Genomic DNA, 22,892 nt, shown 5'->3' on the forward strand with positions numbered 1-22,892 from the left:
AGTATTAATCTGTCATGTATTGGAAATATTTCCACACATAATTACAGCATTTGAAGAAAGGAAAAGGAACATTAAGCTACGGCCAGTGTGGCCTGATTTCCAATGAAGTTTATGAGTTAAAGAGCCAAATGAATTGGCACCCACAACAAAAAACCAATTTCTTCAATAGTAGTCCATCGACGGTGAGGTAGGTAACCAAAACATATTTTTCTGTATGAGACAGCATCCGAAATCATATAATCTAGGAATCCAGCACCCTTACATTAATTACCAGTTGATGCAGAGATCATCGACCTGATCAATTAGACCAAAACCAAATTGATACTTCAATGTCGTTTCTATACAAACTAGGTGAACTTATAATTAATGGATAACTCTCAAAAACACTAGAGTGACTAGGACAAAGATTACTGTAAAAATAATGACAATATATTAAAGTAAAAACAACTTATAGCAATGCAATAAAAATAGAAAGAAAAAAAAAAACAGAGCTTTCATCTTCCACGATGATATTGGGTACACTAGAATAGGATTCGCCTTGCATCAAATGAGAAATTAAATTTCATCATGCTACCCAACAACCCCTTATCTCACTAAGAGCTTAGAAGCTCTCTCACTACCAGGTTTTAGGATGTTTAAAGCATTCAACAAAACAACATTTAATTTGTGCTGTTGTTAGAAGCCACTAATCATTACTTTGGTTGGGCTATTTCACTATGCTTTAATTGAAGAGCTATTACATCTACAAAGATCATGCATCAATTATCCAATCCTTCTGATCCTAATCACTGAACCATTCTAGATTTTCTGATAAAAGAGTTCTGTAAAGCACCAATCTTGTGATCAATTCTAAGTTCAAGGGATTACTTCCAGATCATCCAACTCATCCTGCAACTGAAAAGTAGTACTCTGGTGACCCCGTGTCCACCTCAACATTCCAAAAATAGAACTTTTCCCATGGATGAAGCACCACAAAGCACTATTGTTATATAGTTCATATAATGTGTACAGTAGTCAGTCCTTGAAAACTACATTTGAGTGTTCTGATGATGTAAGTAGAAGATTCAATATGATGCTAGTTATACCATTTTGAAGAATGTGCTATATAAGCAAATATAACACAAAATTCATCAAAAAGAAGAAAATATATGACTAATGAAAATGCACCATTACTCTTACCTTGCTATTATAGTCGCAAGTGTCATCTAATCCTACATGTATCTAATATATGCTTGTCTGATGTTCAAAGCTTTTAATGAATATATGCTGCACAAGAATATTTCTCTTAACAGTGATTGAAAATGCTATAGGAATCAGTAGACTCCAATACCACATACTGTCAAACGTCAACTATAGAAAAGGTTAAAATAACACCACGAATGAACAAAAACACAATCAACTGCTGATATTAAATAGCATTATAATATCATGTCTTGTCGAATATAAGGGGGAATAGATAATGCATGTGGAACTGAAGTACAGTATCTTACTTTTGCAGTAATAGATGTACAAGAAGATACTGAGAGATAGTTTTAATGTTTCATAGTATGCAGCAGCTCCCTTGGTCCCTGAAGATATGTCAGCCAGAATTGTAAACAAAATCCTGACTAGTAATACAAACCACGTTGTGAAACAGTAATATACACCTGAAACAAATTTTGGTGCAGATAATAGTGTCCAGTTTGGCAGGAGACAAGAACAAGACAAGAAAGATTAAAACTTTATCTAATATAACATAACACCTGTACTTCAATCTTGCGATGAAGGTGACATGTCACAGCACAAGTTCAAATTTACGAGAATTCTCTACACCAAGTCTGCATTTTAATCTCAGCTCATTTGGTCTTTAGATTTTAGAATATCACAGATAAATATCAACACTTAATTACATGTCCACTTCATTTGGGTGGCCATGAGAACAAGATCTACTGGTTGCGACATGATTAGACAATGCATGCAAATATACAATTTCCATCATCTAAATTGAGTTACTCCTATCAGAACACATCTATCAAGAGATACCACAATTTTGTTCAAGTGAATGATAGACACTATCTCGAAATTATTGAATGTGGATAGTAAAAGACAAAAAATAAACTAAACTTACTTTTTTGGATCTTCATAGTAGCATAAGGCCTGCTGGAATCTATTCCAAAATGGGCCTGTCTCCTGAAGATTTACATTCTCTGGCCCACACAGATAGGCCTGCACGATGAACTGATAGCTTCTTTCTCTGGGTAGGACAAATGTAACAGAAAGAATCAGATAACCTGAATATATTAAAAGTTTAAAGCAGTTAAAATATATGCCCTTATTAAAGAAAATGCACAAATTACACATCATCGATAGATTTGAATGATATAAGCAAGACCAATAAATTTATCTTCGGCCTGTAAATTAAATATAATACTACCATGCTATCTACCATCAATCTGCATCACCATTTTCACTGTAATCACATCATGATGCAAAATCTTCAATCGTTATAGGACAATTTCATTTGTGTACTTAAATACTAACCTCCCTTCATAATGCGAAAGCCAGGCCAAATAAGATGCACCAAAGTACATGGACACCAATGGATTATAGAGATCATCAACAGACATAACTTTATATGCCCGACAGCCAACATCCCTGCAGATAGGATAATTAGTGTATATATACATATATGCATAGCATCAGAACAGTATGCTCCAGAACAGTCAGTTACATGGCAACTAAAACACGCAGAAAGAAATATGCAAAAAAAGTAATGGGGCAAATTTTGGTCCTAGAAAATGCAATCACTGCACTCATATACTGGCAAGTGTCGTTGAAGGATAAAGCTAAGCATAGTCAAGGACTAACTTGTATAGCCAGGCAGCAGTAGGATAATCAATTCCCATTAATCCTGTACGTGCACGAACACCATTAACAAATCGCATGCTACATACTTCAGCAAGAGCAGCTAGAGCTGTCTGTCATAAATCAACCATTAGAGGTGGATGGCAAATTAAACACCACAGTAAGGATGGAAGATCTCATTAATTTAATGAATGATGAACAGCTCACTGTATGATGCAGAAGTAATATTTTCTTAGAATGTTTTCATAAGAAAACTAAGAAAATGAATCAACAGAGAAACAAGCTCAATGCAATAATTAAACTTGGAGAGAGAGTGAGAGAGAGAATCAGAAAAAAAAGAGAGACTATTTTGGAACAATTACAATTGACAGGAAATAGAATCAGCTACAAACAAAATGATATGGGACAACTTTCCAGAGAATAAATCTTGCAAAGATAGAGAAACTACTCAAATAAAACAAAAATAATAATAAAAAATAAAATTTTAAAGCAGGTGAACTGAGAACAAAAATAATGTTAAACAGGCTCAAATTGGATGGAATTATAAGCAAGAATACAAGTTGATAGGATACAGGTGGAAGTTAATGAGGTTCACATATATTCTTAAAGAATCATCTTGTGAATTATCAAGATGGCATTTGTTCATAACAAAACAACCAAAGACATAATTGCTCAAGAGACAAGAAAGAATAAAGAGCATACACTTGATCTTTTCTAATGTTTGCAGCAACTCTAAATTTCTTTACACTGTGCAATAAAACTTACTGGTTTTATTCCTCTTTTACTGAAGTATCGTGAAATAATTAGTTCAGCAACAGCCTGCAAAATGGAATTAATAGAAACTGAGATGCCTTTTACAAGTTAAATTAAAATAATTTAGGCAATAAAATCAAATTTTAATATAAGTTCCTATGAGCACATATAACCATCATTCAAATAGAGTTCATCAACAAGGTGACTATGAGCACAAGATCGGCATTCAAAAAAGACTTAACCAATATGACGTCTGCTTTGAAGCATGTGCTATGCTATATACTATACAGACTAACAGTTAGACAGACAAAGAAAAACCTCCTTAACTAGTTCTGCGTATGGCATGAAATCATGTACCAGAAAGAATTCTGCATGTGCTCTTGAAGCCACAAAAAACTGTACTTGATGGTGTGGACCAGAGATGAGCACTTCACTAGTTCAGTATATGCTATGTATGGATCAAGTTTCTTTTTGCATAATTTTACCTTAACTTCAACTCGAGAAAGATAAGGTCTCTTCTCTGAATCATGAGAGAAGCGTACTCTCCCACGTCTCTCACCAGATCTTGTCCACTCTTTTAGAACTTCAGGATGCCTCCAAAGCTCTTCCATGTCTTCTGATGATACTCTATAGTCCCAGTATGTCCACCCTTCACCTGATCCTATATGAAAAGAACAATATCATTTAGTCAAACTCTTCTACCATATGACAAAAGAGATGCAAAGATGTACTATAATTAAAAGGGCCTACTAACGTTTTCAGAGATCGTGACTACATATTCTTAAGGGTATTAATGAAAATTAAATACTTAACAAAACAAGTTAACCATCACATAATCAAGCAAATATAAATTCAGAAATCAAATTTTAAACTTTATTTTATTTTACCACAAAACAAAGGCACTAGTAAGCCAAAATGTCACTAGTAACAAATAAACAAACGGAACCATCAGTATTACCAAACAAATGGACAAACACACTTTAAACTGTACTTTTGGAGTCTTGGAGATGCAATTGGCTGATGTAGTGGTTTCTTTATCTTATAAATTATAAACTGATAGCCCTATTCAGTAATAAATGAACTACAACCTGAAGTCACAGAAATTGGTCTAGCAGTATGCAAAGCATCAGATATCTCCTCTTCCCTGCAAAAAAAAGAGAAAAAAGGAAATAATAAAAAATAAAACAAATGTTTGCAAATTGTAATTCATATTAACTGAAAAAAAGCATGAGTAACAAAGTACTAAGAGAAAAAAACTCCAGTTGTGCCATCCATATGGGATGGTTCAGGTCAAATTATACACCTCAAGATCCAATTAATCTAACTGTTATAGACAGTTGATCTTTCAGCTAGCTAGTCAAGCTTACAAGCACATTGGGATAGCAAGAAGTAGTGCATATGGAGATAATTTAATGGCAATTTAACTTTGAAGTTCAAGAGACCACACTTCTCCAGAATTGAGGCAATTTTCAGTAACTTATCTCTGAGGTGTCCAAAAAGCCTCAAAAGTATTGGCGATAAGTTTGCAGAATTTCAGCAAACAGAAATTTTGCATCTAGCTCATTTTTTTCAAATATCCAATTGCAGTTGAGCACTTCAAGGCTTTTGGTATCCATGTTTGCAAATATAAACATGAGTGAATTTCTTATTCAGATTTAACAACCTCTTGGGGAGCAAACTCTGTTTGATGGATAGATAACGCTGGAAAAAGTCAGCTGTTGACTTATGAGTAGCCTTCTTGATACCCCCTTTGTAAGCTCTAATGACAAACTCTTCAGTCCTTTCTCTGCATCAACAGCACAAATCAGATTTATAACTTAACATATCTTAACACACATCATCATAGTAGGAAGGTATTACTATGATGGAAGGAGAAAGACAGACAATAGCTTTTACTACAACCATCTGTAATCTTACACGTACTTTCCATCACAATAGGATAGCCACTTAAGATAAGCTGCTCCAAAGTAGACGTTCACAAATGGCCTGAATAGCAATGTTGAAATTCCCTCTATTTCATAGTTCCGGTAGCCCATTTCCCTAGAAAACTTATCAGATTTCAACCAAAAAATCATATCACATCCATGTGTTAGAAGATTAAGATTATTCTACTTGCTGACAAAGTTATCAGGACGTTTGCATGTATGAGACCTGACAAGCCATTCTGCATTTTCTGGAGCTATCTGCATTATGCCAATTCTAGCCTGCTTTGTCTTTCGATCATAATACTCTGCCTGAAGTTGTCTGTCACTGACAATTTCAGCAAGAGCACATATCATATCCTGCAGTAGAAGAAGAGATGCATGCTGAAAATTTTGGAACAATAGTATCTTCAATGGCTAATATAAGCATTTCTAAAATGGCTGCATAAGACTAGAATACTTAACCTATGATCAAAAGAACATTTCCTACAAATGCACTATTGTTTTTTGTGCATTAACCATAAGACTAGAATACTTAACCTATGATAAAAAAAACATTTCATAAAATGCATTATATTTCTGTGCATTACACACATGGCACATCTAAAAAATTGAAAGTGAAGTAGAAATGCTTAAATTTAACCAGAAGGAAAAGGTCACATCCAAAGTGAAGTTTAAGGTAAAAAGAATTGAAACCCAAAGTGGGTACTAAAAAATTACACAGATATGACACAAGAAACTCCAGACATAACAAATGAGTTATGTCTATTGATAAAGCATCTGCTTTGCTGTCAGTCTGTCGCTGCAGATAAAGAAGTGAAATTAAGTAAATAGAGGTGCAGCAACATAAGAGAGAAGAGGGATTATAAAATAGAAGATCAACCAAAGAAAGCATAAAGCTAGGGGAATGAGAAAACAGATATTTATATTAGTTTTATGAAAAAAAAAAGATCAACTCACTTAATGCATTCACTCAAAACATTCAAGCACAAGTTTATCAAAACATTAACAAGAAGCCAAATGCTCTTCAGAATTTTTATCATGCCAACTGATGAAAAAGATAGATCTTGTAAAATTTTGCAAAAAAGTATGAGAATCAAGAACATAGAGATATGTAAATAAACTGTCTCTATGTCAGAAAAAAAAGATTTATATAAAATTCAATCAAATAGACCACAATAATGTATCCAACATTATGGCGAAACAAGCAAGAAACAAAGAAGCATTTTCAGCCAACATAGCCAAGCAACAATTTCAGCAACAATTTTCAGCCAACATAGCCAAGCATCAATCACAAATTAATACCTGCTGTAATGAAGTAAAAATGCAAATGAAACAAGCAGTACCGATGCCAATTGTGAATTGAAGTGCAGATGGACAACAATTTCAGCAACAGCCTGAAAGAAAGATGCATACTTATATATTAGAAAGATGAACAAGCAGCATTAACAAAGAAGTTTTTCAACAACCATGAAAGAGTGAATGACAGAAGGGTGGCATGGACTGGCTATAAGTAGTCAACATGAAGACAATGTCAAACCACAGATTAATAAAGATCATAGGCAATGAGTTGCTCTGTCATATCCCATGCCATTAGACTGAAGGTATGGCTGGCCTGACGATTCCAAATGGTCAGTCATGCTGACCAACATGGTACAAGCAATTCCCAGTGTTCTGTTATTTCATTAAGAATTTTGCGATTATAAAACTTAAATATAACCTAATCTTTTACACATGGTTTGCAGTACCGATCCGTACCACCCGGTACGGGCGGTACGTACCGGTCCGTCAGACTTTCGGTACGCAGACCATATGTTACCGTTCCGACACTGTAGTAGTACTGTAGCACCTGGGTGTACCGAGCGGTATACCGTACCGTACCGGTACCGAGCCCAGGTCGAAACTCCGGTACGGTACGGTATTGCGAACCTTGCTTTTACATCCAATGACCTTTATAGTGTTACTTGATAACCACCTAGCACCATGCATATGTTTCTAATTCATGATAAAGATATTAATGCTGGCAATTTAATCCAAAAGCAATATGAACTTGGTGTTTATATATTAAACTTGTCCAAATAAAGAAATAAGTTAAAAGGGCCAAACAAAATTTCATTCTAGTTAAATGAAAATGTAAAACACTATTTTGTGTGCTTTGAATCTTGATTCATGGTCATTGATTTAATATAACTCTTTTCACTCTTATCTTTTATTTATTTATTTAAAATGCAAAGAAACTTCAAGAGAACCAAAAATCTTTACAGAAAGGTCAAAAAGAATTAAAACATAGATGCTCTATGGCATATGTTAGCATAGCATGGACTAATATTTGACCAGTAGCGACCAAAACCAGCATTTCTATCCTAAAATGAATTTTCCATGCCACCAGGATGGCAAACCATGACAAGTAAGATACAGTACTAAATTAGATCAGCCAAGAAGCCAGTGACATAAAGTTGAAAATCATATGAAACTTAATGGTGCAAAAGAATTGTATCATCATGAACAAAAAAGAAAAGGCATATAATATTAAGCAAGAAGTATTAAGCAACATTATTGCAAAAAGGTCTAACACCTATAAATTAGTATAAGCAGCACCAAGGACAAGAAAGCAACAAGACCAACATCATTAGAATTAATTGCCTGCGATAATTCACCTTAAAGAAGCTGGTTGGAAGATCTATCTAGAGAACAAACTTTGCAGCAGTTATGATAATGAAGAAATTGATTACACCTCAAACAGACAAGAGTGAACATTATAGTGAAATCAAAGAAATGAATTACGACCAAATAAATAAGTGAACTTGGATTGGCCACCCTCGTGAATGGCTGGGTCTCTCATAAATTTTTCAAGATTGTTTTAACAGGCCCAGAACCATCTCAGGCAGTTCCAGCCAACCCCTGCTGTATTCCAACAAAAAGCAGTGGTTTTCCAACTGCATTGGTGCCTCACTGTCATACCTGTGAGGCAATTATAGAGGCAAAGTAGGACCATGTGGGACCCACATGCTGCTGGAACCCACATGTATCTAAGGCAGGTAAAGCTGCATATGGGTATGTATCCTTTTCCGATAAATAGTCAGCTAATCCCATGATCCAAGCCTGTGGTTCGACGCCAAATTATTTCCAATCACCTAAATTGATCCTATAATCAGCCATGCATATAGAGCTTGTTTATGCTTAAGATTGAAGACAAGGGAGATGAACGAGCGAGTCTTCTATATTGTTGTCGCAAAAAATGCTTGTTACGGATGCATTTTTTTTTCATTATACTTAATAAATCAAAGCAGCATGGGAAAAATTGAAGAAACGCTCAACTTAGAAGGTAATCTATAAGATATGCCATGAAATTTATAAAACTAAAAAACAAGGTTCGTAATTTTGTATCGTACTGGTGTTTCGAGCTTTGCTCGGTATGGTACAATATAAGCATATCGAGCGGCACGCTAGGGTGTACCGCTCGATACGCATGTGTCTATATATATAATATTTATAAAAAAAGGAAGCATATGCTGCCTCGACGACGCCGCCTCCTTTTCTTCTCCTTATCGTGTCAGACGAGGAGAAAACCGGTCTTCTCCTCATCTGTGGCATTCGTCGAAGGCCACAAACACCTCCGGCCTTCGATGAAGGCCATAGGCGTCTCCGACCTTCAACGAAGAACGTCGCGAAGGCCATAGGCATCTCCAGCCTTCGACAAAGAACATGGCAAAAGTCGCAGGTGTCTTCGGCCTTCTGTCATGGACAAAATTGTGTATTCGATGTAATGCTTATGTATGTCCGTGTCTTTCGGTTTTGTTTATATTTTGCACAGCATATAAAGGGCTAGCAGTAGGCTTAGCAGCCCTATTTTCTTTGGTTTTGGTGGCCGTCCTAAGCTTGCAAACAAAGGTTGTGTCATTTGGGAACCTTTGTTGTGCGATCGTTCAAAGCTTATAAAGTCTGTTTGTAATTTGCATTGGCTATAAAGTGTTTACTAAAATGATTGCTTGTGGATCCCGAGTGAGACACTTTCTCTAACCCGTTTTCTCTTTTATAGGTCTTAAGGGACCATAGGAGGTTTCGGGGAGGCTGACCTTTACGAACGGACATGCAAGGGTGCCGCACGACTTAGGCAAAACCAGCTAAGTGCGTGACACTTCGGCGAAGAAGAAGCCGAGCCGTCGCTTCTCCGTTACCTTTTGGATCGGGATCATCGAGGGAGGGCAATGTCGGATCGGAAAGCATCGAGGTTCTCCCGATTCTCCCTCTTCTTCGAGCGCCTTTTCCTATTCTCCCTCGACGCTTCTTCTTCCCTCGTCGCACCCAGGTTGATACCACCCGGTATGGGCGATATTATTCGAAATTAAAATCTTTGCTAAAAAGCACTAGTGAAATTGCACCTATGACAAAAATCATACTTGCTGTTGAGGTTACAGTTCAAGAAAAAATGAAAAGGAGTACAAAACCCATACATGGCATGATAGAGGACATTAATCCACTCAAGATTTTAATCAAATCAGAATGAAGAATACTTGAAGAAGCAACAGAAAAAAAAAAAAAAATCCCAGAATCATTATTAGAACTTTGAAGCTGGGATCAAATAGACAGATCAAATTGGCTGATAAAATGCTATCTGATACAATCAATTGTGGTACTCAAGTCAATTTCCATTATATCATATACCCTGTCTTCTTCATGACGTGGATCTTTATGTCTTTCCTTCTCACCCGCAATCTTATCTCTACAACTTTGACCTGCAATGTCAATGCAACGCTGTCACTTGGTCTCACTAATCCAGGTACTGTGTGTTCACGAACAGGAAACCTCCTAGCAGACCTTGAAATAACATATTTCCATTTACCTATTTTCTATCCTATCCTTGAAGTGATGCACAACAGCTGGAAATGTTTGCACAAGTTTCCACCATTTTTCAGTTTAAATCATCATCAATAAAAGACCTGATATTTCTGCTCACAAGTCACAACCTCCTTTGTTTGTCTCTCGTCAATTCCAATTTCAGGTACTTACTGGGTAGATGCAAAAACACTAAGCAACTTAACTGGTGATAAGGAGTGGATTGGTACTTTTATTCAACAGCACCAAATAAACTGAGCATTCTAGAGCACGAAAGATAATATTGCCTTGAATTGCAAACGCTCGGAGCAAAACAGTCCTTCGGTGGTACAACAAGAATTTTATGAACTGCATGATTGAATTTAGTAAAAACTTTGTAACCTAAGAAATATATAGAAAAAGAAGAAAGGAAAAAGAAAAAAGAAAAACAGGGCAGCGTTACTTCTATCTTCACAACTATATTTGCAGAAAAAAAGTGTGATGTTTTAAATTAATCATATACCCTCATTTCTGTTTGCGTGAGATACAGCTGTCCCTCAGGATCTCGTGAGAGGAGAACCTTCTTCCCCATCTTTTCTCCCGCATCGATCCATTCCTTGCACACATCCGCGTCCTTCCACAACAATTGCATCTCCTCCGGATCCACACAATCATCCCAATATTTGTAGCTCACCGACATCTCCAAATTGTTCGGATGTGTCCAATGATCTAACAGCAGAAAGATAGCATCATAAGCATCGACAAAAAAGAATTCCTCGTTACAAAATTCAGTAAGCAATAAAATGAAGTATAAATGGTGCATGTGCCTAAAGATCGACAAATCTTAACCGTTAGCTCCATGATTCTACGCAGTTATCCCATCATTTTTCCAAAAAAAAAGAGATAATAATAATACATAAGATCCAAGAACCCTGAGGTGTGGAAGTAGGCAAGGAGATTGGAGCGAGGAGTATCCGCTTTCTTTTTACCTCCTTGTTTCGAGAAAACACGATTCCGAGAAACAATTGGAGATTCTACGAGACTAGTTCATTTTTCCAAAAAGAAAGAAAAAGACCCAAAACGTAGTTATCGCACGGAGAGGAGGAGGACATTCTGGCGGGGAGATCCAGAAGATCTCTATCCACCTCTTCATTTCAAAAAGAAACCATTGCATCAATTTTCATGAATCGAACCGCTGACAAACGAAAACAAAAATAATCGATGGTAATGGCGACGTACCCAGAACGATGAAAACAGGCGAGAAGATCCAATAAAAACCCGTCCTCTTTCTTCTCGCCGCTTTACTTCGAGCAAAAGAAAAAACCGATCGATGGGATCGGTGGAGTTACTAATTTACGGGATGAGAGACAAAGGAGATGGATAAGAGATGGGCATTAGGCGACTGCAGCAGCGACAAAGGAGACAGAGACGGGCAATAGGCATTCGGTCTCGGGCGAATGAAGCAGCGAAGGCTGGGATGACTGGAGTGCAAGTTTACCAGCCGTGCCGTGAGATTGAAGGGAGTTGCGGGCCCCAGCAGAGATTCGGGTTATAAAGGAGAGGTACGTTCGGGTGAGTGTCTTTACATATATTTACGGCAACCGCCCACCTGGCGACAACAATTCGTCGAAAGGGCTGAGCATTTGAAGTACTCGCCGATACTTACTCGCTCGCAAACCTGATTCTTAGCTACAGGTTTAGTAAGAGCTCTGGTTGTTGGTGAGAAGGTCGGTGAAGTGGGCGGGTAACTTTGTCCAACGTAATTAAGGAGTTAGTGACGTCTGATGACGGCGATTGGAGCAATGATCGAAATAGACGTGGCGAATGCCACCAACCCAACAAAATCCGCTTCTACGCGGTCCAAACCCATGTTGGTTCAATTAAACCCGGTTCTCTTTTTTTTAATTATATTTTTCAAAATATAATTTTATTTTTTTTTATAAAAAGATCAAAATATACTTAAAAATATATTACCTCAAAATTCAATATAGACTAAATTGATCTATCATCATAGTATTTCCGAATAAAATTGCAGTATCTTTTTTATTTATGATATTTCTAAATATGATTGCCGTGTTGATTTACAACTATATTTATTACTAAACCAACAAATCCAAAAACACTATAAATGGATGATATGTTATTTTGTTGTTATCATTCGTTCACAATAAATTATTATAGATATTATAAGGTTTTCTACTATATTCGGACCTAAACGTAACACAAAAAATAGAAATTAGAATTTTTTTAATCATGTTTTTATTTTGTAATGTGCCAATACCTTTATAATTTTCATCTAAAATAATTCAAATTCTCATATTAATTATTTTATAATACATCAACACCGTTGTAATTAGTATAAATATTTAATTAATAAAAAAATATGTTAGAATACTTTTAATTAGAGTTATAGTGTTTTTGATTTGGTGATATTATGACATTTTTTTGTTTGATGATAGATACGTAGAGTGTATTCGAAGTCATGTAGGTCTAGTTTCAAGTTTTATCTCGAGTTAAGTTGAGATATTGGGAGACTAGAGGATTCAACCTGATACCTTACAAAAACTATACTGAAAGCATATCCGATATGATAAATATGATGTTTAAGTTAGTAAGAACAAGGATGATTCAATCGAATGTCAGATTAAATGTATTTAGTCAAATATTTATTGTTAAAAATATGCATAGTAAGTGATAGATAATCATCGAATCGAGATCATGATAAATACCAAAAATGATTGTACATTAATGATATCTAATGAGATTATTAAATCATATCTTAAACTCAAGGATACTATGCAAAATAACGAAATATCAAGTCGACTTCTCCATCAATACTATAGAAAAATCATATCCTCTTATGTGCTATGTGGTTAGTCTTATAAGAGAAGATCCCCATATGTTACATATTTGTTGAATGAGATTAAAGTGTAAGTTAAACGAGGATACATGTTGACGATGACTATATGTCATATTTCTTAATCAAATGTCAAAATTATTCAAAAATATTATAACTAAATATATAATAATAATAATTATATAATAAAAATATCATCTAAAAAATTACATGTCTAAATCTAAGGTCATACACAGAATAAGGATATTGTATCCTTTAATTCAAAACATGGTAAAATATTCTTAAATTTTATTTAAAATTACTTAAAAATATAAAATAAGATATTTTGTATAACTTTAACACACACACACACACACACATATATATATATATATATATATATATATATATATATATATATATATATATATATATATATATATATAAGCTAAAATTATGATTTATGAACATTTAAATTAATTAAGATTGAATTATAAATTTTTTGATATGATTAATCTTTGTAATCCTATCCAAAATTACTATATTTTGAACGATATTACTTTACACACCCGTTTCTCCGACACCCGCTTTGGCGGTGCCCGAGGCGACTCGATGGAGGACGTGAGCCCCACCGATCCCACTGTCGTCTCTACGCGTCCTCACCCGTTAATTTGATTGGGTATGGCTGTGCTAGTTCTTTTACCCATTCAAACGTCACCCGACGCCTACCTGCCCCGTATCGTCGTCGAGGACTTGAAGCCGCTTCATAGATGGGTCCCACTTTCGTGCCAGGCGAAGACATAGGTAATCCTAAGAAGTCGATCTCCCGCCTACCATAAATCCTTCTCCGCTTCTCATTCGTCCCAACGGCGGAAATAAATTAAGGGAAAGGATGCCTCTCTCTCTCTCCGCCGCTCCCGCCGCCGCCAACGGAGCCGCTCGCCGCCTTGTCTATTCTACCCGTCGGTGCCTTCAACGCGTCCGACAAGTAAGTCTCGCTCCTCTCCCGTCCATCTCTCCGAGGTGCAAGATACCGACTTGGTGTTGTATTCTTGTTTTTGCGCAACAGGATCGAATATTCCTCTCTGTCGTTCGGTGTCGATATTCTACTGTGACTCGCAGTTCGATCAGAGGCATGGCTGATGTGGAAACCCAGAAGGCCCCCTCTCCTGCTTTATCTACTGGTATTGTTTGCTTTCTTTTCTTTTGTTATTGAGTTTCTTGAACGGAAAACCGAATTCCTCATGTTGTTTTCCGATTGTCTGGGGGAAAGAGTGCAATGTTTGCGATTTACATCAGCATCGCGTTAAAATCTAATGTTGGAATTTAATTTCTATGCGTCTTATTTGATAATATGGGATTTTCAATAGTTGCTGATTGAATGGACCGTAAGAGTCTTTTGCTCAAGTTGAATTGAACAATTAAACGGTGAAACTAGGAGTCACACAAAAGGGAAGAGCAAAGTTCAACAAGGCCATGTGCCCGATGGTCTGCTGCTTGGCCTATTGATGTAATGCCCTAGGTGGTTATTGTATTCTTTCTCTTGTAATCTCCAAAAAAATAATTTCAACATATGAAATTGGAATGAACTAAATTTAAATGCATCCTCTCGTGACACCGACGTGATATGATTTTTGCTTAATTATTAAAGCATCCGCTATCATCACTGACATGAGCATAGCTCATAAGTAGAAAATTTTCTCTGAAACAACTGAGGTATGCAAGTGATACTTTTCTGCTTCATGTCTGTATATAGTTTTGTGTAAGGTAGTACATGTATGATGAATTTGTTCATTTATTTTGGTGTTTATAATCCATTATATATGTTACTACTGCAGTCAGCATTTCTGCTTTAAGTCTGTGTGTAATATTGGGGGAAATGTGTGCATACATGTACCATCTTAAGTACATCTAGACTAGAGTCCTGCAAAAAAAAAAAAGCCATTTCTTTTGGTTTTTGATGTTTCTTTTCAGTCTATCGGCTAATGTTCATAACCTTATTGATAGGGCACAAGCAAGCATTAATATCATTGTCAGATAAGCGAGAGTTAGCTTTTCTTGGAAATGAACTCCAATGCTTAGGGTGAGTTTTGGTGCTACCTCCTGAAGTTTCATATTTGGCATGGCTTTCAAAATTTGAGCACACGATGTCTATTCTTTATGATTACCTGTTATCTATATGATTGTATTCAGATTCTTTACGTCGTAGTAGGTGGTCTCTTCCTTGGTTGCTTGAAAGCAAAATATATTATCATATAAATGAATATTTTTGATCCAAACTGTAGTCTTCTAGTTTTGCTCTAACTTTTCTTCAAGAGATTTTGGCATAGTTCAGTTCAATTTTTCTTTGTTGTTTAGGACATTCTTATCCTCAAATAGAGCTGGATCATAGTGCCTATCCTCCACAGAAGTTTGTTCAATTACTGGTTGGTATGCATCACCGAGTGATAAAGAGCTAGCCAACCTGTTGATTAATTACTGGATGTCAATGCAAAAGAGGAGCCCACACCCTCTCTACACAAGATTGTAGTATCTTTCCTGCCCCAACTCATTCGATAGTTTTTTTGGGTAAACTTGTAATTTAAAAGCCAATGGCTTGCCAATATGCCCTTCAAGAGAGTTATATGATGTCTCATTTAGATCTCTCTCTGGAATATTTCATTAAACACTTGATGATTGATGAACTGTTCGATATCTTTTTTCACTATAATTAGCAGTTGTCCTGTAACATTAATAGAGGTTTGTGTCACAATAACATTTCTTCTGGGTGAAAAAAATACATTTCTTTCTTTGGAAGTGGCTGAAAGCCTGGAACAATTCGGAAAAGGCCTTACCTTATCGCTTGACCAAAACATTGACTATCTTTTTGGTGTTTAATTTGGTTTTATGTGGAAAGCCATGGTTTTAATTAGTGTAAGGTATTAATAAACTTCTTTTTGAGGTGCATGGATGGAAGTGGCTTCATGATTATGCCTGTTGTGACCTAAGGGCCTGAATTGCCCGTAGCTTTTACATAAGATAAGTTCATACCAACAGTGAGCAGAAAAATATATAGACTACCTTTATTCAAGAAAATGCACATATGACTAATAATCACCTTCATCACCTAATGAGCCAATTCCTTGTGAGTGAAAAAACCTATAATTTTACTGACTAGTTATGTGTACCTTGTAAACCATGGAAAGCTGGCAGACCAATAATTTAACCACTTGTTGTTTTCTCCCTGTAAGCATTTACATGGACTTTTTTCTTGAGTTCTGACTGGATATATATTTACTCTTTTGGTGTGTAAATTTGTTAGGTGGTATTGTAGATGTGTCAATTAGCATTTCATGGTCATCTTGCTTTTAAGTTTCAAGATTTATACTGTTCTTTATTTCAGCTACATTTCTTGAGATCTGTCTCTTGCAGTTATTTTCACATGTAACTCAGCCTGTGGCGGGCAGGATTACAGTTGTTTTTAAATTTTATTATTGCATGGCTTCACAGACAGCTATATTCTTGTAGGTATTCTATTGTTTCAACTGGAGGCACAGCATCCTCGTTAGAAGAATCTGGTGTCTCTGTCACCAAGGTTGAAGATATTACCCATTTCCCAGAGATGGTAAACTTAATTAAGTTATTTCTATTGACTACTTTTTGTTGTCTCATCATCATAGGTGTTTCTTTTCCTAAATATTTTAGTTAACTTCTGCATTTTTGGAACTTGGAGCAAATTTAGTGTAACTTGATTATGTGGCTGTCTTTTTATTTTCTCTTTTATTGTCACCCTGTGATAGCTTAACGAGTTCCAAGTCTTGTTTCTTTTTTTTGGAAAAATGATGGCTTAGATCGAAAGAACAAACTCAACTATTGTGATCTATCTAGTTTATGAAGATGTATGTAAAATATCATGTATGGAACAGAAAAGAGAATTGGAGGGATGATTGCTCTCTTTGTATCAACAAAGAAAAGCATCTCATTGTGCAGTCCAAACTGACTTATTAGTTAAAACTTAAAATGATTTTGCCAAATAATCCAACTACATGATGTGAAGTTGGTCCATTTGACTTTGAATTGGGTTTCCGGGGGCTTTGATTGAGACACGTATTTTGTTTTTCACTGAAATGTTTGTAATTTGTGACTGTTTATTATTCCTGCAGCTTACTTCATGGAAGCTTCAAGTTTAAATTCTATTTTAGCCGGAAAAATAGTTTTTGTAATGTCTCTGATTTAGTCTCCAAGGAGGTTCAAGTGAGGTGTGTCATACATGTGATTGTGTTTTGTGTTCCTGTTTGTTAGTTGAGTTACAATATTGAATTAAACTTTGAAGATTTCTCATTTTCAGTATGACTTTTATTTGGAATCTTCTAATTGGAATTCAAAGGTAGTTGTCTTGTGATATCTCTACAAATAGAAAGCCCTGTGGTCCTCTTAGCTTTATATGAAAGTGTTAAATAGAAGGTAAACTAAGAGAATTATACTTTGATACTGATACATGATGTACAATGAAATGGCTTATTGATTATTGCAGCTAGATGGTCGGGTGAAAACTTTACATCCTAGCATACATGGTGGCATTCTTGCTCGAAGAGATCACCATCATCACATGGAAGCCTTAAATAGGCATGGTATTGGTGAGTTGTTCACCATTATGTTATTTTACACTGTTCATTCTTTGAGTATCTTGCTAATCTCATTTTGGCATAAATGATCCACTACGCCATAGAAATAGGATATTTTAGGATTGAAGATATTTTGCAGGTACATTTGATGTGGTGGTGGTGAACTTGTATCCATTCTATGAAAAAGTTACTTCTTCTAATAAAATTGCTTTTGAGGATGGAATTGAGAATATTGACATTGGTGGCCCTACCTTGATACGAGCTGCAGCTAAGGTTATCATTTTGGAAGTCATTGGACATTGGTACTTCTTACTCACCATGTAGATTTGCTAAAAGTGCGTATTATTTTGACAGAATCACAAGGATGTTTTGGTTGTTGTCGATCATGAAGACTATCCAGCTGTCTTGGAATTTCTGCGCAGAGAACAAGATGATCAGGAGTTCCGCAGGAAACTGGCCTGGAAGGCTTTTCAGCATGTTGCTACTTATGATTCAGCTGTCTCAGAGTGGTTGTGGAAGCAAACAGAGAATGGTAAGCATCATTATCACTCGTTTTCGGGTCATACAATCTCATAATCAAGTTGTCAAAATTATTGTTTGATATTGTCTTCTTTAGGAGAAAAGCTTCCACCCAGCTTTACGGTACCACTCTCACTCAAAAGTACACTTCGATATGGTGAAAATCCTCACCAGAATGCTGCATTTTATGGGGACAAGAGTATATCTGTGGTCAATTCGGGTGGTATTGCCACTGCCATACAACATCATGGGAAGGTGAGAAAGGCTTGTGACATATGGAGATACATTTTCTCGTCTCCTACTACACTAGACATGATGTCACTAAAATGTTTTTTGTGATCCTACATCTGATTGTTGATCTCCCACTTTTGCAGTCAAAGCTTTTTATTGGATGTTAGTCATTATCAACTTTAGCAAATTTTGTTTGTCACACAGTAGTGTGCTGCTCATCATAGTACACAAGATTGTCACAACTTAGTTAAACACTGTAGTGTGCCAGTACTTATTCATCAGAGCATGAATGGGGGCGCAGACCGTCCCTTTCCGAACTGTCTTATTCTTTAGGGTTTTAGCGTGATGTGGACACTCATGACATGCAGTGTCACCCACTCACCAGCCACCTGGTTGCCTGCCATTGCTGGACCTTCAGGTAATTGTCCTCTTCTCCTCCTTGATTCTCGTCTGCACCTGCACCCTCATCCTCTCTTCTTTTCCTTCCCCTCCTGTCAACTGCCACCTCCTCCACCTTTCCCTTCTTGGTACCATAATACATACCGGCATAATATGTGTCAGTATACCTGTACTGGTTTGACCATCAACCGGCACGGGTCTGATACTCGAGATGTAAAACCCTGGTTAAACATTATTGGTTTTATGAGGTTGTGAAGTGGCTGTGGGATGTGGAAACTAATTTAAAATATTATGCCACGATCGATAAAAGGTTGATGACATGTTACTTTGCCAACTGCCAATATTTGGTACAAGAAATGGCTAAAATTTTGAAAGCTTATAATTCAGCAGGTTAGGTTAATTGGAACTCGTCAAGTTGTAAGTGTAATCATCTGTTTATGAAATTTCTAGTGAGTCAAAATCATTCTCTCTTGCTTCTGAAACCCGTTATATTTATGCTGAACTCAAGCTTACCATGGACCATATAATTGCATATATTTATCTGATATGGTCATGCGAGTCAAAATATTTCTTTCTTTCCTGTTCTTGATTATTGTCCCTTCCATGGTATGACGTATTGCCCGAAACAGTATAGTACGGGTGGTACATACCGGTCCAATAGCTGACTAGAATGCAAAGCATCCTGTGCCGGACGATATACTAGTTGGGGGGCGTATCGAGCAATACACCCTTCATACTGGGTGAAATGGTCGAAATTTGACCTAGTGGTTGGATTTCGATTGAAATCAATCAAGGGCCCAGATTGAATTGGTTTTGAATGCCTATTTAACCCTATTCCTCCCCCCTCTTTCATCCTATTTCAATCTCACATCTTCTACCACTCTTTCTCACTCAACCATTGTCTCTTTCTTACAATTCTCACTCTTGTTCAATATCAACGGAAGAACCGTTTGGAACATGCCGCTAAGCTGCTCATCAGTGTTCAAAAAAGACAGATTCGCTATCTCTTCTTTATTTGAATATTTTTTATTGAAATAGAACTAAATTTGCATTTAGTTCTAATTAAAATACCCTAATTTAGGTTTTTTTTTCTCCTAATTTTCATGTATTTTTATAGATTTTCTGAACAGTTTTTGGAATTGTTGACACTTTCCGATGTATCGTGTGTTAGAATGCCGGTACATACCGGACCAGCCAAAGATCGGCATAGCCGATCGGCACGAAATTTCAATCCTTGGTCTCTTCTATTGAGAATGTTAATGATCACATACATGTTGGTGAGTGTTGTGTTTTGCTGAGATTGGCATATGTATTGGTACAGATTATACAATTTAATTTATCATATTAAATCTTTTGTTGCAAAGATTGCTTCATTGACATGAAAACAAAGATGACACTTAAGCCAAGTTCAAGTGGCAAAGTGGATTTTGTGACTTTAAAAGTGCCTCGAATTTTGTTATCTATTCCTCCAATGGACAATTTATTATTAATCAGTTTTTTTTTGTATATGTTGTACTATCTTCAGTACACGAGAAAATGGAAGTAACAATTACTGAGTTCTAGATATCCAAGAAAAAAATGGTAAGCAAATAAAGCCATAGCTTTTATCAGGAATTTAATAATTATGTTCAGCAAGAAATTTAACAAATGTAACAGTTCCATTGCCACCTGGAAATTTTGATGAGCACAACCTTTTAAGATAGGGTGGTTGTGCAAAGATTCTTCTGTTGAAATAGTTTGTTTTTATGATAGTGAAATTGAGTTGGACCATAAACCTATATTGGATATCTGTTTTGATTGGTTGAGAAGAAAGAAAAAACTTTTTTTTTTGACCTATTATGTTGATAGGAAAATATTGTAGTGTGCAGAACTATTTTCCAACCTAGTAGAAGATGGTGTTCATATCTTTGTTGAAGTAAGTGCTGTCTAGTTTTGATTTATAATCCATTTGGCTGAATTATATATCCTTGAATGCATGAAAACTATCCCCTCTATGTTGAATTAGAGCAGTTACTCAAAAAAGAAAAGCGGGAAAGTTCTGCTGCATGTTAGATTTCTTCTTCTTACTTGATTACAGACTATGTGAATGTTTTATCTGTCAAATCTAAATGCCTTGAGGATCAGTTTAGCTTTAAACCTTCACATACTTCTTCAGGTATGAATTTTTTGCTATGATGGGTTCTTTAATGCCAATATTCTAATACCTTCCCGTTTGGTGCAGGAGATGTCTTACAACAATTATTTGGATGCTGATGCAGCATGGAATTGTGTGTCAGAGTTCAAGAGCCCTACTTGTGTGATTGTGAAGCACACAAATCCATGTGGTGTAGCATCACGACAAGATATTCTTGAAGCATACAGGTTAGCTGTAAAAGCTGATCCTGTCAGTGCATTTGGTGGCATTGTTGCTTTCAACACAACAGTTGACGAGGTCAGAAACAATATAAATGAAATTTTATTTAGCTGGTATGTTGATTTACATCTATTCATCTCACACAATCGAATGTCCAGGATCTTGCGAAGGAGATTCGAGAATTTAGGAGTCCAACAGATGGTGCGACTCGAATGTTTTATGAGATAGTGGTTGCACCTAAATACACAGAGAAAGGCCTCGAGATTCTTCGTGGGAAGTCCAAAACCTTGAGGATTCTTGAAGCAAAAAAGAGTGAGAAAGGAATGCTCTCACTGAGACAGGTTGGTGGGGGCTGGTTAGCTCAGGACTCGGATGGCTTAACCCCAGAAGATATCAAATTCAGTGTGATGTCGAAAAGGGTTCCACAAGAGGCCGAGCTCCACGATGCAGAGTTTGCATGGCTTTGTGTCAAGCATGTCAAGAGTAATGCCATTGTAATAGCTAAGGTTAGTTGTTTATTTTCTCCACTTCAGTACTGCTAGTTTTCTTTTGAATTTGTGGCAATATAATATTGTGTTCCTCATGTTGTAAGTTTACTTTTGTTACTCAAACTAACAAACCAAATGAACCCATAATGGAAAAAATGGGTCTTCTACTTTTCTCAGAATAACTGTATGCTGGGAATGGGGAGTGGTCAACCAAATAGGCTGGAGAGCTTAAGAATTGCTTTTAGGAAAGCGGGAGAAGAAGCAAAAGGAGCTGCATTGGCTAGCGATGCATTCTTCCCGTTTGGTAAGAAATATATGCTAGTGATACACGATCTACTCTCTTAAATATATTTCGCATTAGGTTTCATGTTTACCAGTAAAGCGTATGCATCTGGTTAAATTCTCACTAGTTCCTTCTCGGCCATCATATAACTGCTGCTCAAATGGTTCATTGCACACTCACATATTTCATGCATTATCCTGTGGATGCCTTTCCGTTCGTCTTTCATACTTGTAGGGAGATGCTGTGGAGTATTTCATGCATTATCTTTATAGGGTTCATCCTATCTGAGGCCACACTTTGTATACTTCTGTGTCATGAATTACAAATGCATGGAAAGCACTAATTTATTTTTTTTTTGGGAGCAGAACACAACATATTTGTATACTTGTGTTGGTGAAATGTAATATGTTCCCTTTTTCCTACTGCTTTAGCTTTGAGTAGAATTTAGATGCAAATATGTTATCATCTAAACTGAGAATACTGCATTGGCAGCTTGGAAGGATGCGGTTGAAGAGGCATGCGAGAAAGGCATCGGAGTGATCGCAGAGCCTGGAGGTAGCATCAGAGATGGAGATGCTGTGGAGTGCTGCAACAAGTATGGAGTTTCTCTTCTCTTCACTAATGTCAGGCACTTCAGGCACTGAAAGAGGATGTAGGTAGCATCACTGAAGGAATCCAAGGTTTATATAAATTATTTAGAATAAAATGGGGAAACTATAATTCTAACGAGTCGAGACCAAAATTCTTAAACTAGTGTGCGATTCTGAGACCAAAATAACACTCCTTATTGATTTTTGTCTCTATCGGGACATTGCGCTCTCTGACGCAAATTATTTGGTATTAGT

At 36.4% G+C, this 22,892-nt stretch overlaps 2 protein-coding genes across 6 annotated transcripts; one reads left to right on the forward strand and one right to left on the reverse strand.

Annotated features, from left to right (window-relative positions):
- LOC103999498 (uncharacterized) lies at positions 1–11,802 on the reverse strand. 5 transcript variants are annotated; one of them, XR_010479981.1, is made up of 14 exons: positions 11,574–11,802; positions 10,858–11,063; positions 6,866–6,916; positions 5,749–5,879; positions 5,521–5,637; positions 5,261–5,383; positions 4,686–4,741; positions 4,083–4,258; positions 3,610–3,663; positions 2,848–2,957; positions 2,521–2,634; positions 2,108–2,233; positions 1,491–1,646; positions 1–294 (listed from the first exon to the last, which is right to left on the reverse strand). XR_010479981.1 is itself a non-coding variant. In XM_009421257.3 (13 exons), exons 2-13 carry the CDS (start codon positions 11,032–11,034, stop codon positions 1,580–1,582), a joined length of 1,302 nt encoding a protein of 433 aa, XP_009419532.2. In that variant the 5' UTR covers positions 11,035–11,063; positions 11,574–11,802; the 3' UTR covers positions 1,381–1,579. The 5 variants fall into 5 exon arrangements, 2 of the variants coding, with proteins under 2 accessions (XP_009419532.2, XP_009419533.2); XR_672788.3 differs by having other exon boundaries at positions 1,491–1,568; positions 11,574–11,801; XR_010479982.1 differs by lacking the exon at positions 11,574–11,802 and adding an exon at positions 11,324–11,558.
- Positions 11,803–13,999: 2,197 nt separating this feature from the next.
- Positions 14,000–22,848, forward strand: LOC135594051 (uncharacterized). Its single transcript, XM_065084469.1, has 12 exons — positions 14,000–14,158; positions 14,240–14,354; positions 15,178–15,253; positions 16,678–16,774; positions 17,684–17,786; positions 17,914–18,047; positions 18,129–18,306; positions 18,391–18,548; positions 21,145–21,354; positions 21,435–21,782; positions 21,942–22,068; positions 22,540–22,848. The coding sequence occupies exons 1-12, from the start codon at positions 14,063–14,065 to the stop codon at positions 22,689–22,691; spliced, it is 1,794 nt and encodes a 597-aa protein (XP_064940541.1). The 5' UTR covers positions 14,000–14,062; the 3' UTR covers positions 22,692–22,848.
- Positions 22,849–22,892: the final 44 nt, after the last annotated feature.

Source organism: Musa acuminata, chromosome BXJ1-9 (genome assembly GCF_036884655.1).
Source record: "Musa acuminata AAA Group cultivar baxijiao chromosome BXJ1-9, Cavendish_Baxijiao_AAA, whole genome shotgun sequence".
NCBI lineage: Eukaryota > Viridiplantae > Streptophyta > Magnoliopsida > Zingiberales > Musaceae > Musa > Musa acuminata.